This window comes from Protopterus annectens, chromosome 4.part0 (genome assembly GCF_019279795.1).
Source record: "Protopterus annectens isolate FY-2018-M chromosome 4.part0, PAN1.0, whole genome shotgun sequence".
Lineage (NCBI taxonomy): Eukaryota > Metazoa > Chordata > Ceratodontiformes > Protopteridae > Protopterus > Protopterus annectens.
Window position 1 is genome coordinate 79,216,481 of NC_056733.1, and position 27,088 is coordinate 79,243,568.

The 27,088-nt window shown below is 39.5% G+C and overlaps 1 protein-coding gene across 2 annotated transcripts in view; it reads left to right on the forward strand.

The window, feature by feature from the left end:
• LOC122799199 overlaps nucleotides 1-27,088 on the forward strand; it is a 215,204-nt gene that overhangs the window by 32,731 nt on the left and 155,385 nt on the right. For both annotated transcript variants that reach the window (XM_044068102.1, XM_044068103.1), the window contains one exon: nucleotides 16,236-18,272. In XM_044068102.1, coding sequence (XP_043924037.1) covers nucleotides 16,247-18,272 — 2,026 coding nt within the window. In that variant the 5' untranslated portion in view covers nucleotides 16,236-16,246. The remainder of the gene's footprint in view (nucleotides 1-16,235; nucleotides 18,273-27,088) is intronic.

A 27,088-nucleotide genomic window follows, 5' to 3' on the forward strand; every position in this document is an offset into this window, starting at 1 on the left:
TGTTGTCTTTAATCAGCTGTCAAAAGTCAAAAGAATTAGCGCATTACCTTAGCAGATCACTCGTAGCAGTAGTTATAAACTTTGTCCATCTAGTTTTTATTTTAAAATTGAACAAGCTTGTCTTCAGACAACAGCTTACACAACGATTCCTGTCAGCTGTCACCAACGTGCCTAAATTACAAGAAGAGATGCAGTTGGAGGAGGACTGTTATGTTATTAAAAAAAAAATCATCATCTGACACCAACCTCTAATGACATCTCTGATGTACTTGGTGCATTGGTGACAGGATTCTTCAGGAAAGATGCACCTGATTTTCCAAAAAAAAAAAAAAGAAGAAGAAGAAGAAAAAGAAAGTTTTAAAAGGGGCCGGCGCGAAAGAAGAAAGTTGAAAAAGGGGCCGGTGTGCGCCCCTGCGCCCATGCCTAAATCCGCCACTGTAAATGTATCCTAAGCACCAGGACACCAAAGCATGAAGAACTGTTCCAAAGCTCTTATGTGCAGCTTAGTGCATAATACAGGCAATATCCCTCTGATAAAAGTATAGGGATTTACTACTGCTGCCCCTCAGTCCCAAATGATGGTAACTTGTTCAGGATTACACCAACCTTTCACACCCTGAACTTGAGCTCCAGTTTGTTCCTACCACATGCAGTTTGAAAATCTGATGCCCAGTCATTTAAAACCCATTCATATGAGCCTGGAAAGCAGAACATATAAATCAGTGATGATTTTCAGATGTGTAGAAGTTTCTTAGCAGCCCATATGGTATGGACTGTAATACTTCTACTCCGTAACTGACACAGAACTCTGCAGTGAGGCATTTGAAGCTGATATAACTAGTTTTGACATTGAAAACTCTTTGTACAAGTCTCTAGAGCATGAACAGACAGGCATTAATTAGCCAGACAACAAAACAAACAGTATGATCGCTATAAATAATTACTGACGAGAAGTGTAGAGTTGTAGAGGTCTTAAATGTTGCATGGATAGTCACTTTCTCTGCTTTAACAGCACTGAGCTTCAAGTCAAACTCATTTCCTGCAGTTAAGAATAGTGACCCACTTACCTTCAAGAGCCAACATTCATTCCTAAGGGGAGAGTTACATTTACACAGTGAATAATGCAATGCTATCATTTAAATCAGCTTTGTAGTTAAAAATGTATACTGCGAATGATAGAAAGACTGAGAAACACAATGCCACAGCACCCAGTAGTATACAAAGTAGCTCAATAAAGAATTAAGCAAGAAAGTACCTGATGTATACAGTTTCAGAGGTAAGAGACAAACCAGTTAATAAGTGTAAAAGAGAGACTATAGTGAAATCACAGACCCTCCAACAGGATTCCATGGTTAACTGCGCAAACTTTACTTAAAAATAAAAGAAATTTAAAGTAGAATAGCAGTGTGGATCTCAGTACTAGGAGATACTAACTACTATAGTGAAGACATCCTTATTCTGAAACTGAAGTGATATAGTTACGAAGCTGTGAGTTGTTAGAAAAGATATGTTAAATAGTAACCACCATCAAGGTAACCTTGCAAATAAATGAAAGGTTTGAAATGGGATGAACATGTTCATCTGTGTGGGCAAAAAAATGGTTTGTTATGAATCAGGATTATTAAAGCCTTTTTTAATTATATAGCTAATTTCTGAAATGTAACTGGAATTTACTGTACCGAGTACCTACAACCAGAAGACAAGCCTAACTGGACCTGGATCTAGTCTACATGTTGTTAAACAGAAATACAAAACCAGACTTTGGATCTCGGACTAGTCTATTTGATGGAACTTGGAACAAAACCAATCCACAGACTCTTGCACAAGATCACTGCAAGACTCTGGGGAAGCTCTTTGAAGAGTTTGAAACTGAATCTGTTCAGAATTATCAAAGAAGAAGCTTTGGGTCAGTTGGAGAACAAAATGAGAAAAGCCACTTCATACTTCTCAAATGATATATTTAAATACCTTGCAGATGTGTAGCTAGGGTGAGGTGAAGGGGACTGCCTATCCAGGTACAAGGTGTTAGGGGGCATGAATGGTAGATATTGATCAGTTGGTAGTACTGCAGTACACATTCTTTTCTGAATGTCGATACAGAAATGAATTACAATACTACTTCTACAGTTAAGATGAAAATCTTGCGTCGGAGCTTTCAGTGTGGACTAAGTTGCAGCAAGCTGCTTGCTACAGTTTTTAAAAGAAGACTTTTTTGATGTTCCTCACATAGATGATGGGGGTGCAGAGGACCTTATAATATATATATAAATATATATAGGGTGGCCGTGGTGGTGCAGTGGTTAGTGTTGTTGCCTCACAGTAAGAGGCTGTCTGGTTCAATTCTCAGCAGGGATGCCTTCTGTGCAGAGTCTGCATGTCCTCCCTTTGGTCATGTGGGTTTCCTCTGGGTACTCTGGTTTCCTCCCACATTCCAAAGACATGGAGTAGGTGGATTGGACACTCTAAATTGGCTGTAGGTGAGAGTGTATGTGCACAAGTGAGTGGTGTGAATGAACTACAGTGTCAGGACTAGGCACCTGGTGGTGTAAATCTTGGCTTAAGATGACTGTCACTGTGGAAGTGACACCCTGACCCCATGTGCAAAATGGGAAAAGGGGTTGAGGATGGATATATATATATATATACACATACATACACACATTTTATCTCTCAGCTTAGAGTTGAGGGGTACCAAATTAGGAGCAGCACCAGGCACTCTGTGAGCTGGCTATGGTGCTATCCTTATCAAGTTACACTAAGCAAGTTAATATTTTCTTTTAAGAAGCTGCAAAATCACCCAGAGCTTCTTAAATAAGTGCTGTATTGTACTCATGTCCCATTGGGAACTGACAATTGCGCCCCTTTAAGTTGTACTTCCCCTTCACCTCACCATAGTTATCACTTTGGGATCAACTGTGTTGCAAATTATACAATAAGAGGTAAAGCAGTGGAGGAGAGGTCAAATAGTCTAGTGAAAAGATTGGGGAAGGCTGATACAATTAGACAGAAAAGTGACAGCTGAGATTTGGTGCAAACAAATACAATACATTATGCCTGGGCCACAACAACCCTGGGGAAAGTGTCAGTAAGGGTTCTGGAAGGTGAACCTGATGGATGAAGAACATTTAAAGGATTTGCAGGGTGCTAATCACACCTTGACTGAACCACCATGAACAGACTGACAGGGCAGTGGAAGAATTATTTATTTGACATTTGTTGACTAGGATAGTCCGACTGGGCAAAAGCCCTTTTTCAGTAGAGGCCTGGGGAGAAAAGCTCCAGAATACAGCAAAACAAGATAATTTACACAGAAAATGCAGTAAAATACAATACAACAGAGAAACAACATATTGAAACAAAAGCAAAAATTGACTTACTAGTTTGATATAAATAAGTGAATAACATTTTTATCATATGTATATTTAGAAGTGAAAAGAAAGAATAATTAAAAAGAATATTAACAAGGGACAGAGCTTAGGTGGCATGGTCACAAAGACATAACCAGATGGTACTTAGATGTTGTTCGAGCATTTTCTTAAATTCATGAACATTGCTAATATTTGAGAGAGAATGCTGGGATGAATCCTCAAGCCAAACTCCAGAAGTAGGTTCCCAGTCAGCCCACACCATAATTACTGTATAAAGTACTGGAGGCCATACAAGGAAATGGACAGAGAAGAATCCAGAAGAACACCATCATGAAGTGTCATGTGACGGAGGGAAAAGAGTATCAACAAAGTTGAGAGTTTTGTAACATGAGACCAGAAGAGATGGTGGGTGGTTAGGGGCTTCACCATGATGGTGTAGATCATGTTGGGGAGTTGTGAAAGGGTCATCCTGAGCAGGAAGGACACAGGGAGAAGAAGGAGGTCACCAAAAAACAGATAAAAGGGACTGACTACTCCCTGGAGCTGTGAAAGTACTTTTGTCACAAAGGGTATTATAGACCAATTGAATGGATTATCAGTATGACTGGCAGAGAGGAAATCCACAGAGATATTCAAAAATGAGAGGGCAAGAAGAAGAAAGGTAAAACTGAGGGTAGGTATAGAGGGGAGTGTGAATGTTAAATACTCTTGAAGGACAGATTATACAAGCTCATTATTTCCTTCTGCTGTCAAGTAACTATGTGATGTAACCTACAGCCTTAGCATGACCTGAGAAGAATACTGCGTCAGTCATAAGGTATCTGTCTCCTAGACTCAGGGCGCAGGATTCACTTTGCCTCTTTTTCCCATGTTGGCCTGGGTTTGATCTGTGTATTCTACTTTTACTAAAGAACTTGCTGGTTGATCAGGTGCTGTAAACGCACACACACACACACACACACACACACACACACACACACACACACACACACACACACACACACACACACACACACACACATAACAAACGTGTTGTGTTTGTGTGTGTGTGTGTGTGTGTGTGTGTGTGTGTGTGTGTGTGTGTGTGTGTGTGTGTGTGTGTGTGTGTGTGTAATTATATGAGAAGTGAGAAACAGAAATGTCATTGATTTGCATTCTGTCAGTCGTACAACATTGAATCCAGTACCATCGAGATCACACACAAATGTGTAAAAGTGTTTTTTTCAAGGGACAAGACCTCTGCACAATTACATAATTATACCTCCATGTCTCCACATCACTGTAAATATATATATATATATATATATATATATATATATATATATATAGAACCAAAACACTAAAGGAGGAGGAGTGTCCATATTCACCAAGAATATTCACACCTCCAGGCTAGTTGCCCAACACAATGCATCTGAAATTCTACAGGTGTAACTAACACTGGGTAAGACTGCAATCCAAATTGTAGCTTGCTACATATCCCCCACCATGCCCCAAGATTCTCACTACACCTTTCTAAACATACTGGAAAATATTAAGATACAACCAAACACCCTAATACTTGGTGATTTCAACTACACTGCCATTAATTGGGAAAACTACTCGGGTACCAACACTTTTGCCAAACGGTTCTTGGAGTTCATAAATTCCAGCACCCTGGATAAACTAATCCATAGTCCCACCAAGGGCTCAAATATCCTAGAACTGGTCATTACATACATGGGAGATCAATACCCCTCACCAGTGGTCAGCCCCTCGTTCGTCAGGTCTGACCATAAGCTTATCACCCTTGACGTTACCATCTCACCCCCACTCCCCAGTAGGGAAACCTCCATAAAAAAACTTCTCCAAAGCTAACTTCATGCTATTCAAGTCAGAAGTGACAACCTTCACAACACCCATGCAGACGGGAACTGAAAGTTCAACTGCTGAATCCTACACTAAGGCACTGTACGAGCACATCCACTCATGCATGAATCATGCCATTCCAAATAGAACCAAGATGCTCTCCTCCAAAAAAAGGAAGCCAATCTGGTGGTCCCCTGCCATAAACAAACTATACAACAGAAGGAAGAAACTGTTGCAGAAAAGAGGAAAATCCCAGGATGCAAAATACTCCCTTACCAGCCTCAGTAAGAAGCTGAGATCCCTCATAAAATCCTCCAAAGCTAGTTACGAAAATAAAATTGCCAAAGATTCCAAGGACAACCACAAGGCATTCTATAGTTATGTCAAGAATCTAAATGGCAATGCTCAGATCTGCTCTGAGCTACAACAGAATGGCATTAAATATACTGATCCCAAGGATATTGCCAATATCCTGGCAGATCGATTCAGTGCCAACTTCACCCCCTCTCACCCCCTAAAGGGCCCATCTCAATATCAAAAGATTGCCAAATGCCAGTAATCACGGCCACACAGGTAAAAAACGCACTCTCCAAAGCTAAGAATACAGCATCCATGGGACCAGATGACATCCCTGGCTGTGTATTACATGAACTACAAAATGAACTGGCGCTTCACCTAAGTGTCATGTTTAATCATAGCCTCGCCTCAGGCTTCGTGCCCAATGAGTGGTGCACAGCTACAGTTATCCCACTCCACAAGGGGGGATCTACCTTGCATCCCAGGAACTATCATCCCATCAGTCTGATGAGCCTGATCTGCAAAGTCATGGAATGCATTATCATGGAACTTATAAACAAAGACATTGGAAACCTTCAAACACTGGACCCCACCCAGTTTGGTTTCATAAAAGGCCGATCTTGTCTCCTCAGCCTGATTGACTTCTTCAAATCAGTCTCCAGAGCCATGGACGAGGGCAAGGCGGTCCACACAGCCTATCTGGACCTTGCCAAGGTCTTCAACACCATGCCCCACTCTGAAATCATAGATAAACCTACTAAGCTGGGCATTAATTCCTATGTCACTCATTGGGTTGCAAACTGGCTTACTGACAGAACCACACTGTAAAAGTAGCCGACTCAAAATCCACTTCCAGACAAGTGACAAGTGGAGTCCCTCAGGATTCAGTCCTGGGACCGCTCGTGTTTGGTATCTACTTCTCTGAAGTACAGGCTAGCACTAAGGGATTCTGGCTAACAAAGTTTGCAGATGACTGCAAACTGGGAGCCATTATTGAATCCCCATATGATGTGGATATTCTACAAAAGGGCCTTACTGAAACAGATGCTTGGTGCCAGAGCCATGGGCTCAAGCTCAATGCCAAGAAATGTATAGTTATCCACGTCGGGTAAAACCATATATCCATGAATTACCACATAAGTGGCAGTACTCTAAACACCAAAAGTGTGATAAGGGACTTAGGGACACAGACAGACAGTGGTCTCACCTTCGATAACCACATTGCCACAACAGTCAGAAAATCCTTCTATGTGGCACATCTCATCACTAAGGGCTTTTCATCCAGAAAAAAGGAGGTCATTGTCCCACTGTACTCATCTTTATTAGACCCATTATAGAGTACAACTCCCTGTTTGGTATGTACCTCACAAGACATCTGCAACAACTGGAAAGGCCACAGAAATATCTCACTAAAAGAATCACAAGCCTAAAGCAGATGCTCTATGCTGACCATCTAAAAAAACTCCAGCTATACTCTGTTGCATTTCACCTACTCAGAGGCGATCTCTGCTTAACATACCAGGCCATGTCAAACTCAGAGCTGTTGGACATGCTACACTTAAAGAAATCCCAATCCCTCAGAGCCACATGCTCCAGGGATCTAAACCTGGTCATCACAATAAACAAAATATGCTGGAGGGATAGGTTCCTGACCCAGAGACTCCCCATACTCTGGAATAGACTGCCCATACATGTCAAGCAGAGCGCCTCCTTGGCACTCTTCAAAAGGAACCCTGATGATTGAATGGGAGATAGGAAATTCACCCCGGGGATCACGTCATTCAACCTGCTAGACAGGGGACCAGGGAAGTAAATATTCTGGGAAGAAATAGCCAAGGAATTGTTATGTCTAGGCTTGTATAGGCTCTAGGGCCGATAGCCTAGTACCAACCACCTACAAACCTATATATATATATATATATATATATATATATATATATATATATATATATAGGATCACTACAGAATACCAAAATTCCACAATCCTGAGACTCTAAATCCCGAGGACTAGAATCTTGAGATTACAGAATCTTGAACATTGAAAAAAAAAAAGTAAAACATACAACAAACTATTCTAATGTGTATGCAGGTGGGCAAGCCGCACTGCACCCCCCACACCCTCTGCAACTAAACTATACCAACTCCGAGATCGCACAACAGTGCAGTGAACAGCAAAGTTCCTGTTCCGCACTGTATGGCAATCTTCATTCGCTACTTTCGAGATTCCGCAATCTTGAGATTCTGGTCCTCGGGATTCAAAGTCTCGGGACTGTGGAATTATTTCGGTATTCTGTAGTGATACTATATAGATATAGATACAGATGTGTGTATATATATATATATATATATATATATATATATATATATATATATATATATATATACACACACACACACACACACACACACACACACACACACACACACACACACACACACACGCACATATATATGATAATATATATATAATGGTTTACCTTCATAATGTAGATCTCACTATGGTCCACCCCGCGTCCTCGAATACTGAAGTGCAAATGTCCCGAACGTCGCATTCCACATATCCGAATGGCAAAATCCTGCCCCCTTTTTTGACCCATGGTAGCACTGGTTTGGAGGTGTGGCGCAGCCGGAAATGTCGAAATTTGACATTTATTTGACATTTTACCAGTTTTGTTTTTTTCGCAGAAACGGTTCGACGATGTGGCCGGTCGATCATATGTGATCGACGATATGAAGGTGGACTTCCCCAGTTATCAAACTGGAAATAAATAATAAATAAATAAATATATATATATAGATATACACATACACACATGTACACTAACTCCCAAAATTACACAAAAGTGTGGAAAGGGTGAAAATCTCAAATATGCACTGTTATTCAGTCTCAAAACACTCCAATCATGTTGAAATATATATATATATATATATATATATATATATATATATATATATATATATATAAAATGTATTTGACTTTATACAAATATTTGCATATGCAAGTGTGTGTGTGTGTGTGTGTGTGTGTGTGTGTGTGTATGTGGGTGAGTCTGTCTGTGTGTATAATTATTATGAGAAGCGAGACAAAACTATCATTGACTTGCATTTTGTCATACAACATCGGGTCCAGTACCATCGGGAGCACACACAACTCGCCATATCTCCATATCAATGTGTGTGTGTGTGTATATATATATATATATATATATATATATATATATATATATATATATATATATATATATATATATATATATATATATATATATACATAGTTATAGAAATAAAATTTGTTAATAAGAAAATAGTAGTGATGTACTGTGACTTCTCTGATTCTGTGTTGCTTGTTTCAAAAGTAGCTATTTTTTTCTAAGGTAGGTTAAACTGTGATTTTAACAACAGCGTTCAGTAGTAGTAAATGGGGGGTTGGGATATAGGCTAGTAAGCAGCTAAGGATGACAGGCTGCCTAACTCAAGGAGAAGAACAACTGTGGCATGTTTGCAGAGTTCAAGTCTGAGAAATGACTAGAGTAAAAAGATGCAGAGAGAGACAGACAGACAAGCAGACACAGAAAACCTGGGATTCAGAAAGGGAGTATGCAGTCACATCAGCCCTCCTCTGTTTACTGTGTGTGCACCATGAGCCCTAGTGCTCATTAAGAATGAATACATGATGAAACAGTACAGGACAACAACTTATTAAATGTCCCATTTGTGGCTGCAGCAGGAAAGAGCTGGTACTAGTGGTATGGCATGGCCACAGGGAAGCACAAACCTGAGCAGTGCTTGTTAGTTGTGGTTGCACCTCTGTCATGATCAGTGCAATTCTGTATGCAAAGCAGTGGCAAGAAGTTGACATTCTGTGGCAGCCTTAAAGGGTCATGAAGGATGTATACTGATGGCTCACCTTCATTTCGTCGACAGTTCATTTCACCGACACTCAACTCAGCAGGCCAATTCACTGAAACTTCATTTCACTGACAATTTCACCGACAGTCATTTCGTCGAAAATTGTATATGGCCTATTCCCCACTGTAGAGCGGCCCTGGAGTTAGAATATATAGTAAGGGGGGGTGTGGTCCTCCTACATACTGGGATTATATAATGGTTTGTTGGTAATAGTTATTCATTGCACTTGTAAGAATGCATCTGTATACTGTAAAACGTTTATGGTAATGCCAGTGTAGGACAGAGATGCTACTCCATGAGTTGCCAAAAGAGTGACTCTAGCCAGCCCATTCAGACATCCAGCCACCTGTCAATAAGTCCTAATACTATTTCCTCCAGTTACCTGTGGGTGACATACTTCTCATCTCCTCTAGCATTGCTGCCATCAGTTGTTTGAACAGCACCTCAGTGGGCCATTGACAGGGGCTGATGCAGATTCCGCCAAGGGTGTGGAGGTGACAGTGGTAGCTGGTGACACCAATGGCTATGGTGCTGGTGGCGATGTCCTGACAGGCCTGGATTGTGGCAGGGATGCAGGTCTGGATGCTGCTGCATATAATTGCAAAATAAATGAAGACGAAACAAAATCTAAAAAAATATATAATGAAAAGAATAACGAGAAAAAAGTGGAGGGAGAAAAGTACACACGCAGTGAAACCATGCTGGTAAATCCTAACTGGAGCCAGACTATTTAACATAACATCATGGCCATAACATCATGGCCATCATGGCCATGAAAGATCCAATCACTGTAACAATGATGTGCCATCATGCAACCCCTGGGGGGGCTTGAACCTACAGTCTTCAGCACATGCAAACTGAGAGGCAATGCACTTACATGCTGAGTTTTGTCAGCAGTCAGTGTAACATATACTAATAGTGCATGTCACACATATGCAGAATGAAAAAGACAACATGCAGTTCACTCCAACGTGAAAATCATATTGTTGTGGGCACTCTATTCAAAAGTACAATAAAACCCACTGGAAATTGTGGCAATAGCAGAAGAAATGAGGATGGTTTGCGAACTGAACCCACAGCCATCAGCATATACAGATTAAGGCTAAAGCTGCTGAGCTACATGCACAATCCTATTGAAGGGTGCAGTTAATCATACATCCTTTTCAGCAGTCCAGACAGATTAATAAAGTCGGATTTGTGAAAAATCAAACAAATGCCTTGGAGACCACAGGCCTCTCATAATTTCCCATGAAACATAGTACCTGTAGTGCATAAAAGACAACAAACACAAATCCCAGACACAGCTGTTATCAAACTAGTCAACCAAGGGAAAACTGAGCCCTCTGTCAGTGTAATAGTAGGACAGCAGTGCCTTAACGTATTGAGTAACATGTATAAGATCATGGAAGCATGCAGACACTGACACATATACAGTCCTATGGTGCTCCCATTCAGTATTGAATGTGCAGCCTAAGTGCCAATATCATACACAGCAAACGTCTAATACCTACCTCCTTTTATACTGAACACCCCCGATATGGGCAGTTCTGATTTTCTAAATAAAATCACAACTGGCCCAAAGAAATAAGGCAACAAATGTTCCATAATATGCCTGTTGCATGGGCAGTAAATTATTACCTTAGCATCTTAATCACCAGAATGTTATTTGGCAGATGATAAACAACTGACAATATACAACCTAACTTGCTTGCATGGCAACAATTTATTTCCAGAGTATAACATTGCTGGCACAGGATATGTATCCAAGAAGTACTAATCCTGAGATTTGATAATGTGGCAATCCTGGTGAAATCTCATACAAACTCTGTTTACCGCTATAACAACTAACAGGATTGTTAGCAGGTGAAGCTGCTCTGCCTGTAATGGGAATACTGTCCCCAGTGCTCCCTGACCCACTCAACCCTCCTCCTGTACAGCTCCACATTCTCTGCCATTCTCGGCTATCTTTTCAGGGACAGTGAGGGAAGAAATGGGAGGCATTGGGACAATTGCATGGGATATACTTGCAGCCTGTATGTAGAGGTTTAAGCCATGGATTACTTATGGTACATAGCTGGTGCTCCCTCCCCTCAGCCTCCCATTGGCCTAGGAGCTTGGGATTTCTCTGTTTTGAGAGTACTGTAATGGTGGTGGCATTGCTCACAGTTATGTGGTATGCCTGTGGCACATGTAACCTCTTGTGTCAGGCTGCTCCAGGTCTCTGCATTGTATTGTGACCTTATGGATTGTTCCTCAATGAGTCTTGGCCTGTAATGCTGGTGGAAGAGATCAAGGAAGATGTTGGATCTTCTTAACACCACCTTATGGCTATGAACTCTTTCTCTGAAGCCTTATTTGCATCTCTAATAGTTTGCATAGAAAAATGGATTAAATTTTGCAGTCATACTCATTTTGTTATGTGCCGACTGTCAAATAATGGGGGTCAGCTCATTCATGCAACCAGTGGTGGAAATTCCAATTATTAGTAGTGTATGATACTGTGTGAACATAGCAGTTTGAAATATGAAACATGGCAGCCCAGATTCTAGGAATATGGGGCCAGTGAACTTTGCATTACCGAGACTCCACTCAATAAATGTTGCCTGGAATTACAGATGTTCCCTTGAACTGAACCCTACATGCATACTCCTGCCTGCATATGTATGATGCAAAGGCAACATGAAGTCTAGCCAGTGTGCCAGTGTGCACAAAGTGAAAACTGAGCAATTCTCCAACTTCTGTTTGTTGTGCCCTAATATGCATAATCATCATTCCCAAACAGTCAAATAAGCACACAAGGAAGCTCTAATCCTAATCATGTTAAGGAAGACGTTACTGAGTTCAAGAAATTGTTAAATTACAATATCTGCTTAACCTTGAACTAGGTGAGTCCAGACACCTACAGCTTAACATACCTAACTAGTGGCCTCCAATCATTGCTTTGTTAGTATGCCCATTTTAATGCTGAAGCAAAACGTCTAAGAGATTAAACCACAACTCCAGGAATCAGTGATATTCAGTTCTATGGCATTCACAGCTTTGAGGTGCACCATTTAGTTCTGAATCACTCTTTCTAATTTGCATGCAGTAGGATGTTCATTTTAACAATGTTCATCATTGCTGTATCATTATACAGCCATTGAGAAACATTGCATCCAGCTGTGCTATTTCTCAGTTGCCACCTGCATTATGTGTCTCTCTGAATCTCACATACCCTACTTGTTACAGCTCAGTGACCAACGATGCAGCAACAGTGTTTGAATCCAGCTTATAGAGAAAGCCTGAAAGTATGGATTGATGGCATATATGGGCTTCAGAATATACCTTAGCATGGAGATAAGCCATCAGCAGCAGGAAAGCAGTTATCTTACAACTCATTCATTTTGTGGATTTGACTGACAGTACTTTTTGGGGGGAGCACTCCTTTTTCATGACTGATGTAGGGTTTCGTATGAAGAAAAGGGTTGAAATACTGTGAACAGAAGAAGAAAACAGATTATATGTGTTAATTAAGATACTGGGGTTGGAGTAGTCAGATTAAATTACATTAATACTCAGATTGTTATGGTGTGGAACTGTACTTGGTTAGAGGTTAATACGTTCCAAAATTTCTTAAGTTTTGATAATGTCTGTTTATTTTAAAAAATAAGAATATTTTGTGGCATCTGCTTTTCTCACAGCCATATCTGAGGTGGCTGTAATTGGTTACATGCACTGGAATATTCTGAGTTTAAGGTGGTCCCATGCTAAGTCAAGTTGCCTTAGTCTGGTGTTTGAGTAAACTAAAATACCTCTTATGTAAATGGGAAGGTCATCTGCCTAAACAGAAGCAGGATACTAAAGGAAAACTCCACCTTGCACTACAGTTAACTTTTCCCATAAGCATTTCTTTCCCCTTATATCATTAATATGTTCTTTAATGTCTTGAACCCCTTTAGTACCTTTCATTTTATTATTTCTGCCATTGATAATTTTTCTCGTATTCAAATCTTGCATTTTTTTCAGAAAATAATTTGTCTCAGCATATATGACATAGGTTAGGCAATAGGAGTCCTGCAGTTCTGACTTTTGATCACATCCCCATAATTGTATATCCTTTGACTGTTTTGCTGAGATCAGTAAAATCCTATAAAGTTCTCCAGCAATTATCTGTTTAGAAAAACAAGAGTCCCTTTAATTTTTAAACTGTGCTTTATAGAAAGGGCGTGGAAGAGTTATCCTGTAACACTGCATAAACTCATAAATCCTCTCATTTTTGGCCAGTGAAGTGCTGCTTTTATCCTTGTAACTGCACAACTGATGACAATGCCAAAAACGATAGGTAACTGTCCTTCCCATCACTAGCTGTTTGAAGTGACAACTGTCTGACATTAATGGATAAGCAAAACTGATAACTTTCACCTTACAACAGCATAAGAGAAATGATTTGAAACTTTTTAAGCTACAGCAGTTTTAAACACTTAACACCCTGATTTTTCACTTGTTTTATATTAAAGAAAATGTAAATCAACCATGTAAGGCTTTTACCAACGTACAGTAAGTACATCTCAGAATAACGGGGTTAAAAAAAAAAGCACAGACACTGATTTCATAGACCATCTAAGAAGTTGGTCACACAGCACAATCACTGTTACTAAATGGAGAAAAATAAATCTTATTTATGATGTCTAGGTTATGTTGTATTAGAGGGAGCCAAACTGCATTCTGGGAGTAGGATGAAGAGATTGATAACGTCGTGTCAGCATGGCAGTCCCCATGAATGCCACTGAATGGCATAAATTAAAATATAATTAAAAAACAGTATGTTTCTGATGCATTAGCATTGTATAACATATCAAGATATGATGTAAATATACATATATGCATATATATATCGACACACACCCAAAACACACTTTTTTATTTCAGTTTTTATGGTGCAGTTTTCCATAAGGAGGTGTGACCAGTCAGTGCATCGATACAGCAGTGGCTACTGATGCTCTTTTGGTCAGGGACTTAACAGGCTGAGCCAAAGCATGTCAGTCCTGTTTTTAAAAGAACATGGTGGGTTTATATGATATGCTGTTCATCAACATGAAGACATTTCAGGCTTATAAAACTGAACGGGTGACCCTGACACTTTCTAGTTATAAGACAAGCAAGCCACCCCTACACTATCCATGCAGGGAGCTTCAGTACTTATACACTGTGAAGTATTAATACCAACCCTGAGATTGCACAACTTCTCTTAGTACAAGAATCAAGGATTAAGCCAAAACAACTAAGGGACAAAAACCCCAGAATAGGGACAGATTTAAAAAATTGCTTTTATAAATTTAAAAAATTGCCAGAATAACAGGTTTTGCATCAACACACATTTCCTGAAGGATATAAAATCTAAAACTCTAATGTCTGTCATTATTTAATGAGTGCAATCCTCAATGATTTTCAGAAAGCCATAAATTATTATGAGGAATAGACTAAAAATATAAGATAAAAAATTTGGAAATTCGGTGAAATTATGGTCATTTGAGAGGTATGGGTGTCACTGGTCACCCATTTGATTTAAAGGATTTAATTTTCTGCATTTTTCTAAACAATGACTTCTAGACAAATAAAACCCTTTTAAAAGACATGAATAAAAATAGCACCTCAAGGAAGGGGTTATGCTCCTTTAGTATTAGGGGAGTCACAGAAAGGTCAATAGTCACTTACTATGGAGGTAAGGACTAAAACACTATATTTGTGTGTGTGTGTATGTGTGTGTGTGTGTGTGTGTGTGTGTGTGTGTGTGTGTGTGTGTGTGTGTGCGCGTGTGTGTCTGTGCATGAGTGTAGGCATGTGTAAACTTACATGTCATAAATGTGCATGTGTATATCCATGTATAATTTTACAAATAAAGTTTTATGTATGTATATGTATGTATATATATATATATATATATATATATATATATATATATATATATATATATATATATATATATATATATATATATATATATATATATACATACATATATATATATATATATATATATATATATATATATATATATATATATATATATATATATATATATATATATATATAAATCTATTTGTCTACTTAAACTCATTGAAAGACACAAACGTCCATGCTCAAAAGTTCGAGAATGCAGATGTTCAGACGTCACTATGCATGCACAGTGGATTACCCTTTGTGCATACAAACAGCTTAAGAAAAACATTGACAAAAACATTGTTTTTGCAGAGGGGTGCACTCCCCCACATGCACACCGTGCTAATTATTCATGCTAACAACAGGATCTCACAATCCCAGAAGGAGCATATTCTCCAACCCAGAGATTATTGTTCGTCCACACCTGTCGACCATCTTTTTTGTTGACCAAAGTGTGCCGACAACATAGATGTCAACAGACAAAAGGAACTTTTGATGACTATCACTGCTCCTTATAAATATATATATATATATATATATATATATATATATATATATATATATGTGTGTGTGTGTGTGTGTGTGTGTGTGTGTGTTGCTACTGTTAGCTGTCTCAGGAGTTGGTGGGATCATACCCTGTGGATGCACAAAGGTGCACATCTGGCCCAAATGAAGACTGATGAAATGCTGACTGGTTGCATGTGGGAAGCTGGGAAAATAGATGCACTAGCTACCTCATCTAGCTGGGAACATTAAGAATGTTTAATAATTTCTAAAACTGAAAATGGCAATAACATTTTTTAATAAGACTGAAGAGATCTACAAACATATTGTAAATGTTCTGTCTTCATAAGTTCAGCTGTTGTTAGACTGATGAGTTGTTCTTATTTTTTTCAGAGTGTTAAAATATGAGCAATGATTCTGCCAGCGAGAAAACCAGTACAGTTCAAGAACCAGTCAGTACTGAGGAGAAATGGGTCACCCCTCTTCATCTAGCTGCCCAGGGTAGAATTGGTGAACTCCAAGAGTGGCTGAAGGCTAGCCAAAAAGTTGATGAAGTTATTGAGCACACACCTTTCCCAGAACCTGTGAGCCTGCTAATGGTGGCTAGTCTAGCTGGCCAAGAAGAGATTTGTAGTCTTCTTTTAAATAAGGGTGCCGATGCAAGGATCTGCAGTGTCAGCAGACAAACTGCTCTTCATTTTGCTGCAAAATCTACCGTCAATATTGTGAAAAAACTGATAAATGCAAATGCTGACCCAAATGCTAACAACTGCAATGGGGTGACACCTCTGATTATTGCCACATTTCATAACAAACTGGATAATGTTAAGGCACTTCTGGAAGCTGATGCTGGTATAAGGATATCGGATATTCGTGGGCAAACAGCTTTACATTACGCCGTGTACAAAAATGATACAGATGTTCTGAGAACTTTAGCATCCGCTGACCGTGGCTTCTATCTGTCCCAGCTGCATTCTCTGTTACGACTGGCTGTCCTCACATCAAATTACAAAATAGCACAAATGTTGGTGGATGAAGGTGCAGATGTATTGCAGAAAGACACAGTGTATCAGGTCACTGCCCTAGAACTCTGTTTTATGAAGCATAACATTGCTATGAGAGAGTTTGCCATTCGTCATCTTAAATCCTTGTCCCACATAGATCACTTATGTAATCTAGTCAAGGATTTCCCCCAGATCAGTGATAAATACAAACCTGCAGCAGCTATGTGTTTGGAAAAAATGTGTCTGGAAACGAAAGTCATCAGCAGTGAGTCAAGGGAATATATTATGTGTCAGCTAACTGACTTGATCAAAACTAATGTCCATGAAACTGAACACTTCATTGCTGCCATATACTGGTTATGTTCAAAACCAGATAAAGAGTTTCCTCGGCCATTAATGGAAAACTTATGTTCTACTCTCATGTCCGTCTTTGCACAGCTCACAAGCTCCTGTCTTCCATTTGCATATGGAATACTCGTACAGCTGCAGCAGTCACAGTGTGGGCAACAAATTGTTGCAAGCCTGACTATTCCTGAGATATCTGAGGAAGTAATTGCTTTCAGTGAAACATTACAAGAAACAGATTTATCTAAGGTACTAAAAAGCTATCATTCTAGGACTGACAGGAAAGATGAAACATCTGCTGTTCCTTGCCAGTCTGAGAAGGCACCTTTTGAACAAGGCAGTACAGCTGCTGGTGAGAATGCGACACAGATAATGAATGGCATGGACAATGATACAATCCCAAGACCAGCAAACAGGGAGGCGACACCCACTTCTCATAATACACAGCCCTCCTCAATCAAAAACGAAGAAAAGGTCTCCCTCAAAAAGCACAAGAAGAAGAAAACTCACAAAGGTAATTCTGCATCAGGAGTCTGTGGTAATACTTCTAGCCCCCAGCTGGTATTTGACATTTCAAACACCCCAGGAACTAAACGGCCATGGCACTCTAAAAGCGAAAGATGGCAAGAAAAGCTGAAAGAACTGGCAAACCTTGAAGATTCAAAGGTAATAAAACTCGGGAGCCTTAACATTGCCTGCAAGAAGTCCTTTCTGATAGCTAAAGGCAGTAATGACACCGAAGTTTACTTGGGTCTAAGGAAAGATGGAACAGAGGTTGCTGTGAAAAGAATGCCTGTGTCCAACTTTAAATTCTTAAAAAATGAATGTCAGTGCTTACGGCTTTCAAAGTTAGAAAGTCCCTTTATAGTAAACTACATGGACTTTGAGGAAGATAATAAGTTTGGCTATCTTGCACTGGAACTTTGTGAGTATACATTAGAGGAGTATTTACAAATCATGCCACCAGCCAAAATTAATTCAAAGGAAATCCTCCAACAAATATTTAAAGGGCTAAAGGTTCTTCATAGCCAAGGCACCAAAATATTGCATAGGGACCTTAAACCACAAAATGTTCTCATTGGTAAGTGTCTTGTTCTATTTGTTTATTTTTTATTTTTATTTTCAAGGAAAATGTGTAACAATAATGTGGTTTGAAAGTTAAGAATGCATGCAGGAAGTGTGTTTTGTATGAAATAATTCTCACTAATAGAATGAATTGAAATAAATGTTTATTGATTGATTGATTAATTTATGATAACTGGGAAATTCACAATAGGCATAACCTATTTTCATTGGAGGCTCTGAGAAAAAAATCTCTTCTAGGTAATAATTCCAATTCTGTGTATTACATAAAATGGCATAAATTACGTTTTATTCCTTATGATCTTTAAATATAGTCAGTTTTGTACATGAGCACACATCTTTACCAATTTAATGTGCATTCAGTGATGAATAGATACAATCAAATACAAAAAACATTCAGAGAAATAACTACAGGCAGTTACATATTTATGCTGAGAAACAGAAATATGTTTATTTTTGTTTCTTTTCAGGAGTGTTGAATGTTGGTATCAAGATGCCCTTGTCTGAGGCCATCTGTCTCTTACTGGTGGAGGTAGGGTAGGAAGATTAAATAAAAGGTTAGTATTATCAAATTAGGCCTGTGGCACAAACACAGCTCCAGGAGTGTTTGAAGTGCTATTTGAAGGCTTTTCCTGATAGAAAATGTGGAATGGATTTGTCTGGAAGAGTAAGGTAGGTTGTTGTATGTTGTGAAACTGTGGTTGAACTGTGGATTCACCATGGTGCTTGTGCTGTGGTTGTGTTTTCATCAAGCCTAGGTCTACAGACTGAAGTGAATGATTTGGGATGTTCCATTCAATGGGAGATTTTTAAAGGGGTGGTATTTGTTGTAGTGATGAAGGATGGAGTTTGCTATTCTGAGCTACTGATTGCTAACTGCTTCTACAGTTCTTTCCAGCCATTTGTTATAAGTGATATACATCACTCATACCTCTCAACTGCACAGATTTTCACAGAATTTCCAGATTTTTGCCATATATTTTTGGTCCGTTTTTTATAATATTGTGATTTTCTGGCAAATAAGTGGCAAATCATTAAAGACTGAAGATAGAAAATGACAGATATTTGAGTTTCAGAATAATACCCTTCAGAAAATCCATGCAAATGCAAAACCTGTTATTCTATCAACTTTCTAAATTTGTAAGAGCAATATTTAAAAATTGTCCTTATTTTTGGGCCTTTGTCCCCATTATTTATGCTTTTGTCCAGATTTCTTGTTCTAAGAGGTTGAGAGGTTGGTTGCTTGTGGTAAACTCTGAGATCCAGTGCTATACTTAATATATAGTTTACTAGTTAAGTTGTTGGCGTAGGCTGGTGAGAATGCTTGAGCTGTAAAAAATGCTGCATAAGAGGAAGATTCTAGCATGTTTCTAGATGGACACATAAAGTCATGAACTGAAGAGCAGCTGTGTATTTTCTCACAGCACAAGCGGAACTCCTTGTCTAAGTTTCATAACATTTATACAAGTGGTATTGTTCTATTCATTATTTTCCTGACACAAGCAGAAATCATCTTCTTCTCAGTAAATTTCCAAGGCATAAGCAAAGATTTTAGCTGCGCATATTTCATGACAATACAAGGTCAGAAAACTTCTGCAATTTGTACAGATTTATGCAGTGTAAAATAGAATAAATGTGTTAACCCTTTTCAAGCTGTAAATGCACTAAGCACATTACTAATACATATATTAATACATATTTTTCTGACATTTCCCCCCTTTTAATACTTTTATTCTACTTTCAAAATAAGCATAAACAGTTTGTTTTCTTCTCCTAACCTCTTCCACTTAGGATTTGCAGTTAAAAGAGTCATTCAGTTTAAACTTATGAAAGCATTTTCAGTCTTTTAACAGTTCTTCAAACTCAGTACTTTGATATAAGGTTTCAGAAACTGACATGTCTATAAAGTCTTTAATCAGTCTTTTCATGCAGGGGATGCCACAACAAACACATACTCCCATTAGGAGCATTCGTACACAAATGGCAATCAGGATGTTCATTAGGATGGTACCCCACTCCCCAGACCATTTCTGGAAAAAGTCCCTCAGTGGGTTTGGGCCTGGTTTGGTCATGGCCGATACTTGCTGAATTACCTCAAGATGATTGTCTATCTCGTATTTATGGTCAGGAATATACGAACAGCACTCTTCCTGGATTAAAGCGCAAGTACCCCCTCTCGCCGCTAGGGTGAAGTCAAGAGCTATGCGGTTCTGAAGCACTACAGTTCTCATGGCATTCAGTTCATCAGTCACCAATTTGAGAGCAGAAAAAGTTGCGTTGCTCATTACTTCAAGAAGTTAAGACAGTTTTCTCAGATCCCAGATTGAATTCACTGCTCCATATGCTGGTAATATGCCTATCCACAATATAACACTATCACTCAAGTCCATATATGTCAGTCCATTTCCTATAGAATGATGTTTTTTCCAATGTGCATCGATTTGTCCCACTGGATTTGCAGGTTTCTTGACGACCTCTCGGACATTTAGAATTTTTCCTCGAGGCAAAACTGCAGTGTGTCATATGGCCAGAACCAGGTAACACAAAAAACAACTGCTGGACCAAGTCTCAGGTAACCATTTGTATGCCTTTCTGCCACACACAAAATAACAGTCCTCTACTTTAGTAGTAACCTTACTGTGAATATACACTTGCCCTGCATGAAACATTTTTCTATCAATTATAGACAGTTGTTTATAAAGAACAGAATTATGTTTTACTCCATCAAGTGTTTTGTGCATCAATCCAAGAAATGAATCATAGTTTGTATTACAATAAAAATCTTGCATTGTTACCTTTAGTGTAACATTTATAAGGAACAGTCACATTGCAATTGCTCCAACCCACCTGAGCAGTATAATTTTTATAAAAACACACAGTTCCCTTTTGTGGAACAGACAAGTGCAATGCTATTTTATCTTGTGATGTAATGGTTGAGGTATCATAAATCAAGTTTTCCCAGGTCTCATTGACCAATGGGGGGACCGTAGTCATTAATAACCCCCCGTATGCTGTCGGCAAAGCTGTGCAAATCCAGCAATTCGAAACATTGAAAGTCTCAGCATACACATATTTAATTGCCTGGTAAGTGTTAAAGTTTAGATGCCAGTCTATGAGTAACGCTTCATGTTTATTCAGTTCAGTCTGTGTGGCTGGGAAAAGGAAAGGCCACAGCAAAAAGATTCTTGTCACTAGTACAGTTAACAGGATGATTATGCAATACTTCTGAGGAAAGGGTTGTTCTGCATTCCTGTTTCTTCTGGACTCTATCATTTTTACTCTTGGCATGTGACAAGATTTTTGTCCAGTTCAAAGTTCAAGTTTTTAACTAATTTGCAGTGCGTCAGGTGGATCCTGGAGGTGCGCTCTGCTTTCTTGACTGCAGTGGGTGTCGACAGAAGCACTTGATATGGACCTTCCCACTTTGATGACACCCATTTCTTTTTCTTTATTGTCTTCACCCAGATCCAGGTACCTGGGACCACTGCCACTTCTGATGGTCTGGTTTGTTCTTTATCTGAAACAGAATTTGACTGCAACAGATGTTTAGAATTTAACAGATTTCTCATGTACTCTGCGAGTGTACAGTCGGCTTCCTGGTCTGCAGGCATGAGAGGTTTCCACTGAGGTATATAATAAGCCCTCCCAAATAGTTTTTCAAAAGGAGTCAATCCTTTTGCATTCGGAACAGTTCTCATGCTCAACAGTGCCAGGGGCAGACAGTACACCCAATTCATCTGTGTTTCTACTATTAACTTCTTTAGCTTACTCTTTAAAATCCCATTATGCCTCTCTACTAGCCCTGTAGATTGTGGGTGATATGCACAATGATTTTTTTAAAGAAATACCAAAATGTTTACTTAACTGTTGTATGGTCTGGTTTACGAAGTGTGTGCCATTGTCACTGTAGATCCTTTCCGGAATGCCGAATCTAGGAATGATTTCTTTAACGAGAATTTTCGCCACAGTTGCCGCATCTAGTCGGAAAGGCTTCCACCCATCTGGAAAACATATCTACAATGACAAGACAATACTTCTTATTTTCACATTTGTTCAATTCTATAAAATCCATACAGATAGTATGAAACAGATAAGGTGGTGTAGGGAAACTCCCTTGCTTGGGCTTGATGTTTATTACAAACGTGGCACATCGAACAACATTTTTTAGAGTAGTTTAAGAATCCATATGTCGTGAAAACTTGGTTAACCAGCTGTACCATCCCCCCTGTTGAGACATGGCACTGCCCATGGCTGAACGAAGCTGCATATCTAAACAAATTAGATGGCAATATCGGTTTCCCTTCTTTAGAGATGTACAGCCCCTTTTCGAGAATTGCTCCTCGTTTAACCCATCTTTGTTTTTCAGCTTGCGTAGTAAGTGTCTGCATTGTCTTTAACATTTCTACATCTAAAATCTCAGAGGGTTGTAATTCCTCATTCAAAAGAAATACTTCTGAAGCTGCCTGCTTTGCAGCTGTATCAGCTCTCGCATTACCTTTTGAAATGCTATCCTGTTGCTTGGTATGAGCTGTGCATTTACAAACAGCTACTTTCTGAGGTAACTGAATAGATTCTAAAAGATCTAAAATAAACTGTGCATGATTGATTGGTTTGCCAGTAGATGTTATCATTCCTCGATTTTTCCACTGTTGCGCAAAAACATGTACAGTAGAAAAAGTGTACTGACTGTCAGTAAAAATGTTCACACATTTACCCTTTGCTAAGGTACATGCCCGTGTCAAGGCAATCAATTCTGCTGCCTGTGCAGATAAATTGTGTGGTAAAGGTTTCACTTCTATAATGTCAGTATCAGAAACTACTGCATATCCTACTAGGTTCTGTCCTGCCGGACCCCTTTTGCATGAGCCATCCATGTAGTATGTCACCTCGGCATCATCCAAGGGGACATCCATGAGATCTTTTCTATGCAGTGCCTTTTGCTCAATCACCTGCAGGCAGCTGTGTGGTGTGCCATCTGCAGGGGTTGGGAGCAAGGTAGAAGGGTTCAAAGTCATACATTGTTCAATTGTCATATGAGGTTGGCTCAACAATATAGTCATACAGGAAAGATGCCTAGCAGGGGAAAGATATGCTACCTTCTCTTGCAGTAAAATAATCGCAACTGCATGAGGCACTCTCAATGTGAGAGGGTGAAACAGAACTACTGAGGCCGAAACCTGTACTGCCATAGCAGCTGCAACTACTGCTTGTACACAGTGAGGTAAAGACCGTGCCACTGGGTCTATTTGTGATGAATAATAAACAATAGGGCGTTGCTTGTCCCCATGCTGCTATGTTAACACTGATGTCATATAACCTTCCTTACAATCTACAGTTTGGAAAAAACATTTATGATAGTTTGGTAATCCCAAAACTAATGAGGACGCTATTAACTGTTTCAGTTTGCAGAAAGCAGATTCTGCTTCTGGTGTCCATTGTAACAAATCCTGTGCTGCCATAGGCTTTTTATAAATCAGGTTAGTCAGCGGTGCAGATTCCAAGGCATAGTTTGGAATCCAGCTCCGATTAGTCGTACCCAGGAAGGACATCATTTCCTTCTTGGTAGTGGGTTTTGGTGCTTGTAAAATCGCTATTTTTCTGTCCTCGCCTAATGTCCTATCCTCCTTGGATATTACATATCCTAGGTATTTAACTTGTTTTTTGCAAAGCTGCAGTTTATTTTTGTTTACTTTATGTCCTTCAGTGGCTAAAAATTGTAACAGTGCTATGGTATCTTCTTTACAATCTTGCTGGGTGGGGGCCGCCAGCAGGATATCATCAACATAAAGTAAAATCTGACTCCCTCTCGGTGGGGTAAATACCGCCAAGTTGCTTGCCATTTCTTGTGAGAATATTGTCGGACTTTCACTGTAATCTGCTGTTGTGGTAGTCGCGTATATGTATACCTTTTCCCCTGAAATGTGAATGCAAACCAATACTGGCTGTCAGGGTGTATCAGTATCAAGAACGCATTGCTGATATCTACCACAGAAAAATATTTCTGTTGAAGTTTTAAATCATTCAACAGGGTGTGTGGGTCTGGCACCGTAGGTGCCCTTGGTATTACTGCATCATTTACAGCTTGTAAATCTTGGACCATATGCCATTCTCCATTTGCTTTCTTAACAGGAAATAAGGGCATGTTACATGGTGAATCAGGAGATTCCACCAGCACCCCTTCCTTAAGTAAAGCTGCTATAATAGGTTTGATTCCTACCTCTGCATCTTTTCTTAAGGGATACTGTCTTTTCTGTGGTCTAAATGCTGACTTTGGCATAATAGTAACTGGTCCCGCTGTACGAATAAGTCCTACATCTGACTTTCCTGTTGACCAAAGAGTTTCTGGTATATTCTGTAAGGCATTCTCTTCCTCCTTCAATAGGAGTGCTAATCAGCTGTCCTTGCTAGACTGCAAGTGTACAGCTGGGTGGGTCTGAGTTATCCAGTTCAACTTCTGCATTTGTATTCCCTGTTCTGACAGTTCTAACTCTGTCTGTTTTTCCCATCCCGTGACTTTTTCTCCTAAGTCTACCCATTTTACATTCTTGTCCTTAGTTAAGCTAACATGTGGTAATTGATTAAATTTATACAGTGCAAAGAATTCCTGGGGCAATGAACAGCTGGCTACACTGTTCCCTTCTGTGTCCCAGTACAGATTACGTAATATCAATCTGTTTGCACGATTTCTAAACAATTCTTGCTCATACTCCTTATCAGGTCCTGGTATGTTTCAATAATACAGAGTACAGTGCAACAAATGCTGTTTATCAATGTCAAGGGAGGGGAACTTGCTGATGGCTACATTCATCAACTTTTCGGTTACTGCCCCTGGACCAGTCGTAACCAAGTCCTGGCTGTACCAATAAAACATTTCACCCTCCGATTGCACTGCAAAGGTATCAATTTGTCGCGGTGCTTCCATACCCTGCATAGTCGGAACTACTGCTATGCTAAATAGCTGCATAAGGTCTCTTCCCAAGAGATTTACTGGGCATTTTGCAGAAACAACAATTTTGCTTTTCTGGGTCAATCCTGAAACAGGATCAGTTATTGCAATATTATGGGAGAGGGGCTCCCGATACAGCTGTCCATTAGCTGCTTTCACTAATATGCAATCAGGTGACACTGAATTTTCTGGCAGTTTGGAGGGATGTATCAGGTTCCGTGATGCCCCTGAGTCACACAAGAATCTGACTTCCCTCCCTTCTACCAGGAGTGCAACTTCTGGTTTCATGTCTGCTAAATAGAGCTCTAAGCTCAATAAAGCTAAATCCAATATTTCATTTTCTTCACTATCCGTAACTTCCTGCACTTCCTCTATTTCTTCTGTCACATTCTCTACTCCCTCTATCATATTTTCATTTGTCATATCTCAGCTATCCCCCTCCAGTGATTCCTGACCATCATATAGTCAGTCCTCACCCTCCTTGTCTTCTGTGGTTGCCTTCTTGATTTTCTTGCAATCCCTTGCCAAGTGTCCCTTTTTACCGCATTTAAAACATTCACCCCTTTTCTTTCACCCTTCAAAGTCCTCTGATCGCTAATCAGATTGTTTGTTTCCCTGGGCATTTCTTTTGCCCTTTTTCCTGGACTGTACTACATAAACTTCTGCTCCATCTTCTACAGAAAATACTTTGGCTTTCTTTTTCTTTTTGCTATTAAAATGCATTTTGGCATGCCCAGCATATTCAAGTAATGACTGTAATCTGCTTGTATGATGATCTACCATGTGCTTTGTAATAAAACTGCTTATGGGTGCAATACTGCCTTTCAAAAATGCATTCTTTAACTGCTGCTCATATGGGGAATCTTATGTCTGATCTTCAGGAACCTGCATTCCACAATGGTTATTAAAACATTCTAACAGTCTGGCATAATATCTGTCAACAGTTTCGCCTTCTTGTTGGATGCATTGATTAATGCAAGTCCAGTCTGCCATAGGCTTCCATTTCTCAGAGATACTGTCTGTAAGACCTTTCACTCTGTTGTCTAGCTCTGCGCTGCTATGTGGGAGGGGCCTGTGTGCAGCGTCACGGGGATTCCAGTCGCCACTAATCATGTGCCAATCTGGTCCCACAATTTGTCTGACTACTTTTTCTACCTCTTCTCCATTTAAATTATAACTTAGCCTCATTCCTTGCAAATCTTCTAAGAACTTTCTGAAATTAACTTTTGGATGGGGAATTCCCTCAGTGGCTTTCCGGATGTCTTTCAAAGTCCAGGGTCTATACACTAGGATAGTTGGGTCCTGACCTTCTTGCCCTGCCTGAGGATTAGGCACTTCTATAAGTGGGCATATTTCCTCTTCACTCATAGATCATGAATTCCTACCCATTTGATATAGCTCAATGTCCCCTTTTGAATTACTTGCCCGTGTTTGAGACCTGGTCTCGATGGGATCTCTAATAAACGGTTTCGCTTTTGTAGTATCTCTATTTACAGTGACAGCAGGATATCGCGGGGGTGGACTAACTTGTTCACTTGCTTCATATTCTGGTAAGGGAGGTGGAGAGGCTGATGCTATTACTAAGTTATTGTCCTCCTTATCTAAAAACATTGCTTTTGAATTATTATTCTTTTGTTCCCTACGGTTTACTTCCTCAATCCACCTGTGTGCCTGAGGAATTCCTAACTGACGTTGCTTTTTTACCCGACCTTTAGAATTGGTTTTAAGCTGTTTGACAAGTTTGATAAGCGAGGATTTTTCTAATTTACCGTCAAATTCATACTTATTAACCCATTTTGAATAGTATTTAATATTATCAGCACGCTGTGACTGCATGTATTTCGTGTTTTCGGTTAACGGCGGACTTT